This window comes from Lipophrys pholis (genome assembly GCF_963383615.2).
Source record: "Lipophrys pholis genome assembly, chromosome: 12".
NCBI lineage: Eukaryota > Metazoa > Chordata > Actinopteri > Blenniiformes > Blenniidae > Lipophrys > Lipophrys pholis.
The window spans coordinates 1,088,790-1,097,500 of NC_137641.1; the positions used below are offsets into that span (position 1 = coordinate 1,088,790).

General features: G+C 47.7%; 1 protein-coding gene across 1 annotated transcript in view; it reads left to right on the plus strand.

The window, feature by feature from the left end:
* Window positions 1-1,591: 1,591 nt before the first annotated feature.
* Window positions 1,592-8,711, plus strand: part of minar2 (membrane integral NOTCH2 associated receptor 2) — a gene marked incomplete at both ends in the record, with an annotated part of 11,376 nt that continues 4,256 nt past the window's right edge. The window contains 2 exons of the mRNA XM_080477004.1: window positions 1,592-1,990; window positions 2,828-3,061. Coding sequence (XP_080333130.1) covers window positions 1,592-1,990; window positions 2,828-3,061 — 633 coding nt within the window. The remainder of the gene's footprint in view (window positions 1,991-2,827; window positions 3,062-8,711) is intronic.

Consider the following 8,711-nt stretch of genomic DNA (forward strand, 5'->3'; position numbering starts at 1 on the left):
TGCTGTTTTAAACACTATCTGTTATTAACCCTGCTGTTTTAAACACTTTATCTGTTATTAACCCTGCTGTTTTAAACACTTTATAAACACTTTATCTGTTATTAACCCTGCTGTTATAAACACTTTATCTCTGTTATTAACCCTGCTGTTATAAACACTTTATCTCTGTTATTAACCCTGCTGTTTTAAACACTTTATCTGTTATTAACCCTGCTGTTTTAAACACTTTATAAACACTTTATCTGTTATTAACCCTGCTGTTTTAAACACTTTATCTCTGTTATTAATCCTGCTGTTTTAAACACTTGCCCATTTTGCACTAAAAAAGAAACTATTTATCATGTTTTTATGGAGTGTAAGAGACTTTCAGATTTCTTCACCCTTTTAACAATGGTTTTTACTCTTTTTAGTGTTGTTTTTACTCAGAGGATTTTTATCATGGGAGCAGGCTATAAAAAGAGTACAAAAGCAAAATGGCAGCTCCTGAACTTCCTCTCAGGTGAGGCAAAGATGGCCATATATGTCAGCAGGAGGAACAAGGTGGAGAACAGAGAAGGGCAGGATGTCATAGAAGTGTGGCGAGTCAACATCAAATCCAGACTCTGGCTTGAATACCGTTTTTTTAAATAAAACAATGATTTGAATGCTTTTAAAGAGGTCTGGGGTTTTAAAAACATTCTGTGCTGGACGGAAAACAATGAACTGCAATTTGCACATTTTTTAACATAAATGATTTTATAAAGCTCTGATGCACAATGTCACTGTTTTCTGACAAAATGGTGTAAATAAAAGTGTTTTTAAAAATAAAAAAAAATCTCTCTCTCTCTCTGTCTCTGTCTCTATCTCTCCCTCTCTCTCCCTCCCTCTCTCTCTCTCTCTCTCTCTCTCTCTCTCTCTCTCTGTCTCTGTCTCTGTCTCTGTCTCTGTCTCTCTCTCTCTCTGTCTCTGTCTCTGTCTCTGTCTCTGTCTCTGTCTCTGTCTCTGTCTCTCTCTCTCTCTCTCTCTCTCTCTCTCTCTCTCTCTCTCTCTCTGTCTCTGTCTCTGTCTCTGTCTCTGTCTCTGTCTCTCTCTCTCTCTCTCTCTCTCTCTCTCTCTCTCTGTCTCTGTCTCTGTCTCTGTCTCTGTCTCTGTCTCTCTCTCTCTCTGTCTCTGTCTCTGTCTCTGTCTCTGTCTCTCTCTCTCTCTCTCTCTCTCTCTCTCTCTCTCTCTCTCTCTCTCTCTCTCTCTCTCTCTCTCTCTCTCTCTCTCTCTCTGTCTCTGTCTCTGTCTCTGTCTCGCCCTTCAGTCAGGTCAGTTCAGAAAACAAACACCTGTAAGTGAGAACCTCAACCCTCTGAAGCAGAAACTCGCTCCCCATGAATAATTACTGAGCACTGTGTGTGTGTGTGTGTGTGTGTGTGTGTGTGTGTGTGTGTGTGTGTGTGTGTGTGTGTGTGTGTGTGTGTGTGTGTGTGTGTGTGTGTGTGTGTGTGTGTGTGTGTGTGTGTGTGTGTGTGTGTGTGTGTGTGTGTGTGTGTGTGTGTGTGTGTGTGTGTGTGTGTGTGTGTGTGTGTGTGTTGGCTCTTCAGTTCCAGTGTATCAGACCATCATCATGGACGTCTCTGTGCTGCCCAACAACAACGACCCTCAGAAGTTCCTGCAGCTCGATGTGAGGACGCTGCCGGCGGCTCGGGGCCTGTTCCAGCAGGATGTGAGGACGCTGCCGGTGGCTCGGGGCCTGTTCCAGCAGGATGTGAGGACGCTGCCGGTGGCTCGGGGCCTGTTCCAGCAGGATGTGAGGACGCTGCCGGTGGCTCGGGGCCTGTTCCAGCAGGATGTGAGGACGCTGCCGGTGGCTCGGGGCCTGTTCCAGCAGGATGTGAGGACGCTGCCGGCGGCTCGGGGCCTGTTCCAGCAGGATGTGAGGACGCTGCCGGCGGCTCGGGGCCTGTTCCAGCTGGGAGCTGTCATGTCGTCTCAGAGAACCTGGCAGAACAGGCTGTACCTCCAGGTGTGTAATGGTTAGGTTTCATCTGGTTCTGTGTGTGACTGTGGACTAGATTGACTGTCAGTGATCCGGATAGAACAATAGAACAAACAGAGACCAATAGAACAATAGAACAATAGAACAAACAGAGACCAATAGAACAAACAGAGACCAATAGAACAATAGAACAAACAGAGACCAATAGACCAATAGAACAAACAGAGACCAATAGAACAATAGAACAAACAGAGACCAATAGAACAAACAGAGACCAATAGAACAATAGAACAAACAGAGACCAATAGAACAAACAGAGACCAATAGAACAATAGAACAAACAGAGACCAATAGAACAAACAGAGACCAATAGAACAATAGAACAAACAGAGACCAATAGAACAAACAGAGACCAATAGAACAAACAGAGACCAATAGACCAATAGAACAAACAGAGACCAATAGAACAATAGAACAAATACAACTGGGGCAGGAACCTTTGTCAGAAAACTCAGGACTCAGTTGCTGAAGGAAACATGATGGAGGAACTGAACACATTGGAGAGTCTAAGTAGAGCAGTGGGGAACGTAAAGCCTAGCTCCAACCAGCAGGGGGCGGTAATACAACTTCAAAGAAGAAGAAGTTGTTGCTTCACTGGAAGATGGAGTGCTGTTCACTACTATATTCACCAACCGTTTCTTTCACTTTCTCACACTCTTGTGAAACTTTTTGGAAAATATCCAGTGAGAATCTTTTGACATTTAGAGACTTCTTTCACTGCTAGTTGTGAACATTGTCAGTAGATTTTAAATTCTCACTGATGTGAGGACAAAGAGCTGAAAAGGATTCCGTCTGTTTCCACAGTCAGAGCGCGATGTCCGGCCAGGTCTCTTCCTGCAGGACCGTCCTGTGTTGGTGGACAGATACCTGGAGAAGCACATCACTCCCATCACACTGAAGTCCAACATCAAGAGGAACCCGCTGTTCCAGGACACCAAGACCTCGGACCACTGGGACAATGAGATGTCCAAACCTTCCTGGACAGTGAAAGACTACGACACACAAACCATCTCCGGACACCTGGCTGACCATCTCAAGGTGACGTGTGGAGACCAGGAGCTGCTAGAATGGGTTGGAGGTCAAGAACGGGACAGAGTTCTAGACTGGGCTAGAGTTCTAGAACGGGTCAGAGTCTTAGAACTGGCGAGAGTTCTAAAATGGCCAAGAGTTCTAGAACGAAAAAGGTGGCCTCTCCTGTTGGCTCACGTCTCCTCTCCGAGACACAACCTCACCCTCACAAACATGGTGGCCGCGTAGCGGTACGACCCGTAGCGGTACGACCCGTAGCGGTACGACCCGTAGCGGTACGACCCGTAGCGGTGCGACTCGTAGAGGTGCGACCCGTAGCGGTGCGACCCGTAGCGGTACGACCCGTAGCGGTACGACCCGCGGTCCATATTCTAGTTTTATGGTCCAGATCAGTAGTCTAATAGTTGAGACTCTCCCTGATATCATCCGGTTCCTCATCAGTCCACTAGGATGTCAGGTTCTCTCCTTTTTTTCTCTCCTTTTTCTTCACCTTTATAGTGTTTTGTTCTCTGCACACATCTGTGTAGTTTCATTAAAAAAATCAAGCAACAGCGCCCTCCTGTGGCCCAGCAGACTAACTACACCGTTGTCTCTGTGTGGCCCAGCAGACTAACTACACCGTTGTCTCTGTGTCCGCTGCTGCAGTGGAAACACTCTCCTTTTTTTAACAGATTAGGTGTTGTCACGGGAAACGTTGTCGTGTAAACAGGGCCTGAATCAGTTTCTCTGTGTGTGTGTGTGTGTGTGTGTGTGTGTGTGTGTGTGTGTGTGTGTGTGTGTGTGTGTGTGTGTGTGTGTGTGTGTGTGTGTGTGTGTGTGTGTGTGTGTGTGTGTGTGTGTGTGTGTTGATACCTACATGTGATAACAAACTGCTGCTGGAGTATTGTGAGATGTTGTCCATACATTCAGTTACTCCTTCAAACGGGCCAGAGTTCTAGACTGGGTTAGGATCCTAGAATGGGCTAGAGTCCAAGAACTAACTAGAGTTTTAGAACAGGCTCGAGTTGGAGAATGGGCTTGAACAGGCTGGAATTCTAGACTGGGTTAGCATTCTAGAACGGGCTATAGAGTTCTAGAACGGGCTATAGAGTTCTATAACGGGCTATAGCGTTCTAGAACGGGCTATAGCGTTCTAGAACGGGCTATAGCGTTCTAGAACGGGTGGGGATCCGCTCCTCCCAGAGAAGTCAGCCTCCAGCTGTGCCTTTCTCTGAGCCCTGATGTGACCCCGCCCCAACTTAACTTTTAGTATGCTCACAGCAACAGCAGTCCAAGAACGTCTCACACACACACACACACACACACACACACACACACACACACACACACACACACACACACACACACACACACACACACACACACACACACACACACACACACACACACACACACACACACAATAATGTAAGTACTGTAAATATTTCTGCCACTATGTGTATTTTTTTCATCTGGGTCTCCAGTATGTGTATTTATATCTAAATATATATACTTGTATATACAGTCTGTGTTCTTTTGACACTGGAGTTGTGGAGCTTCTGTGACTGAATGTATATCTTATCTAACTGTCTTCATTTGAAACAACAAACTACAAGGTATTGAACCAGGTTTTAAGGAAACCAAGACCCTGTTCCTGGTTTTTCAGGTCTGTTCCTGGTTTTCCAGGCTGAGTCCTTAGTGACGCTGTAAAGTCAGATTTCTGAAAACTTCACTTTCAGTGGCTCCAGAAACGTGACTCAGTCGGTTTGGTCCCTGGTGGATCAGTTAACTTCACCAGTCCAGGTTTAGAGACAGCGCCCCCCACTGGCTGTGGTTACAGGTAACATGAGGAAACAGACTGTCGTCTCCGTCCTCTGACAAAATCCAGCAGTAGGCTGTCTGAGCTGAGCTCCTTCATCAGTTGTTTTTTTTAACCTTACAGACCAATAGAGGCTAATCCAATTCCCATTTAAATATATAGAAATGTTCAACATTACCTTAACCAATCAGAGGATTCCTCCACACATCGGGACCCTAGGTGGCTGTTGGGTCCAGGTGGGAGTGTCCTCAGCCTTGACGTTGGTTTGGCGCAGTCATAGCGTCTGGTAGCGATACGACCAGACTCTGAGGGGTACCGGGTCTTCCCTCAAGTGGTCGGTGGACAGACGTCGCATTCAGTCTCCACAATACAAGGTGGGACCGGTCTGGCGGGTCTGGCGGGTCTGGCTCGTCACCAAGGACCTTCTTCTCAAGACCACATACCGGACGTCGGCACCTCGCTTCATTGGACGGTTGTCAGGATTGATTCCCGTCTGATCCCTGTGAAGTCGGAGGCCACGTTTCCACCCTAGTAGCCAGGTATTTACAAAACGGTAATATTTCTATATATACGCATAAAGCAGCTATGGACACCACTAACTTTGATCCTGAAAACTCCACCTACCGTGGAGATTTAGAAAAACTCCGTCTCCATTTGCAACTAAAGAGGGAAGGCGGAGATTTACGTCACAATTTGTGTCTATGTTTTTTTTCCAGGATTCTGATTGGCTATCAAGGTTTCATGCATTTGCTACACTGCCCCCTACAGGTCTGGCTGCTCATAGCAACTCTGAACCTGGTGGATATGAGGGTCCGAGTCAATGAAGAGTTTTACCTGGGACGTGTAAATCGGTTAATTGGTTCTGGTGTGCGTGTGTGTGTGTGTGTGTGTGTGTGTGTGTGTGTGTGTGTGTGTGTGTGTGTGTGTGTGTGTGTGTGTGTGTGTGTGTGTGTGTGTGTGTGTGTGTCTAGTCGTGTTCTCTATTGTCTTACTTGGCAAGAGGTTATTTCACTGCTTGTCCACTAGGTGTCAGTGTAGGCTGTAAGCTGGATGGAATCACCCAGTATAGCGACAGGAAGGAAGAGTCTTTGCCGTGCTGTTGTTAGGAATGCTGTTGAGTAAATATCGATACAGTAAATCCATGCTCTCCTGCTTCTTCATTACGTCATCCATCCCTACAAATTGACGACGAGGTAACCCACCTGCTATACTACAAGCATAGAGGAGTATTTTTTAGTTAGATTATAATTTTTTCTACTTTTATGGTGATGGCTACCAGTGTGCCCATGTCCTGCTCAATTTTTGTCCTGTCCTGGAGTGCCTACTATTCCCTTCAAGACATGGCTGAAGATAATTGACAATTATCTCCTGGTCATAAATGCTACAGGGAATCCATAGCCGAGAAGAAGGAGAGCTGTGCCTCTGGACTGCCTTGGTACAGAGGGTCAGAGGATCTTCTACTCACTGCCAGATACGGGCGATACATATGACTCTGCTGTTGCTGCTTTGCCAGCTCATTTCACACCAATGACTAATGTGGTGGGGGACCGTAACACATTCAGAAGACGAGTCCAAGGTCCCGGTGAGACTGTTCTCCAGTATGTAGCTGCTTTACAAGAGCTTGCAACATCACGTGAATATGGAGATAAAAATGACGAGATGCTGCCTGATCAGCTTATTGAATCCATCGCCAATGCACAAATTAAAGAAAGGTTGCTGCTGGAGCCTGGCCTCACTCTAGACAAAGCTATCACGATTGCCACCCAGATGGAGTCTGCAGCTGAACAGGCTAAGCGCCTGGCTGGAGAGACACCTACCTTACCAGTACAGGCAGTGCAAAAGAAGCAGCATAGACCACGGTCCCAGAAGAAGCTGCCTACGCCAACAGGTACTACTCATGCTGCTCTGTCCTCCCCTAAATGCTTCAGATGTGGAGCAGACAATCATCTTGCAAATGCACCCTCATGCCCTGCTGCCAAAGTGACATGCAAAAGTTGTCACAACTACAGAAGTAGTTGCATAAGTCACTACTGCTCTTGGCGCCCTGTCCATTACTGACTTCGAGGCTGCTGCTGCTTCCTACACGGAGATTACCCTGGGCTGGCCTAGGCAGGGGAAAGCACTGAGTCCAGATCTTGCCCCATACTTCATTGTACACAATGAACTGTCTGTGAAAGATTGTTTGGCGCTTCGCGGTACACGCCTGATTGTGCCTGTCTCACTGCGTGCTACTGTTGTGGCCCTGGCACATGAATCACACCAAGGTGTTGTGCGTACAAAGCAACGCCTGAGACAGTATTACTGGTGGCCAAAGATGGATGACGTAGTTCACTCGACAATCCATACATGCCAGCCCTGCCAGTCTAATGACAAGACCGCCATGCCTCGCCCTGCCCCACTCCAACCAGTGGAACTCTCAGAGAAGCCTTGGCAAAAGCTGGCCATCGATATTGTCATGGAACTGTCGATACGCCATCACTCTGGTCGACTATTCCAGCAAGTGGCCAGACGGTGGATTCTCTGCAACAGTCGCCACCAAGGATGTTATCTCCTTCCTCTCCACTGTCTTCAGCAGACATGGAAACCCTGAGGCCATTGTGACGGATAATGGTTCTCAGTCCATATCTGCTGACTTTGCTGCCTTCCTAGCTGCTCACCATAGAGTCTCAGTGAGTACACTGAGTACCCTGCCGCAAATGGCACCATTGAACGTTTCAACAGAGTTTTGAAACAGAATGTGCAAATGGCAATCTGACAGTCTTTGCCATTGAAACCTGCCATCCCGGCTTTCCTGATGACTTACCTTGCCACTCCGCATGCAGCAACGGGTGCTCCCCAAGTGGCTGCACGGTACAACAGCTCCTGGCTTTTTCCTACTTTTTTCCTACTTTCTCCTACTAACTGTTCTTTTAGTGGATTTCTTTTTGGACGACAATCATCCTGCCACAAGATGGATATAACTCTGGCCAAGTCTGTCCTGGTTTTTCTCATGTTAATAACTTTACAGGCTACACCTGTGACCGCGGATGTGAGGCGCTGTGGCGGTCCTATTGTTTACACTCGGGATCAGCTGTTAGCCCTCGGTAACGCAGCTAAGCTAACCGGCGAAAGACCCGATGTTCCCAACGGGCTGAGGAGGAGGAGACGGGGAGGCCGTGCCGGAGTAAAACACCGCAACAGGAAGCGACGCTACAAACCCGTCCTCCCATCGATCGTCACCGGGAACGTAAGATCCCTTACAAACAAGATGGACGAGCTCGCGGCGCTAACCCGGCATCAGAGGGAATATCGGGAATGTAGCCTGATGCTATTCACGGAGACCTGGCTAACGGAGCTAACACCGGACTAGAACGTTCCGCTGGATGGTTTCCACCTGACAGGAGACAGGACAAAGGAGAGTGGTAAGTGGAAAGGAGGAGGGCTGGCAGTGTTTGTGAACGATAGACGGTGTAATCCCGGCACATCACTGTTAAAGAACAACTCTGCTGTAAGGACATTGAACTGTTAGCGGTTAGCATGAGGCCGTATTACCTGACGCGGGAATTCTCACAGGTTATGGCGATAACTGCGTACGTTTCCCCTCTGCTAACGCCCACGCAGCGTGTGATGTCCTGCACTCGCTCACAAACAGGCTGCAGACACACCACCCACAGCTCTCCTCCATCACCGGGGACTTTAATCATGCCTCTCCTTCCTCTACTCTGCCCACCTTCAAACAATATGTCACCTGCTGCACCAGAGACAATAAAATACTGGACCTTTTCTATGCCAACACCAAGGGGGGATACCCCCCATCTCCTCTCCCTCCCCTTGGCCGATCAGATCACAACCTTGTGCACCTCCTGCCGGTGTACAAACCTC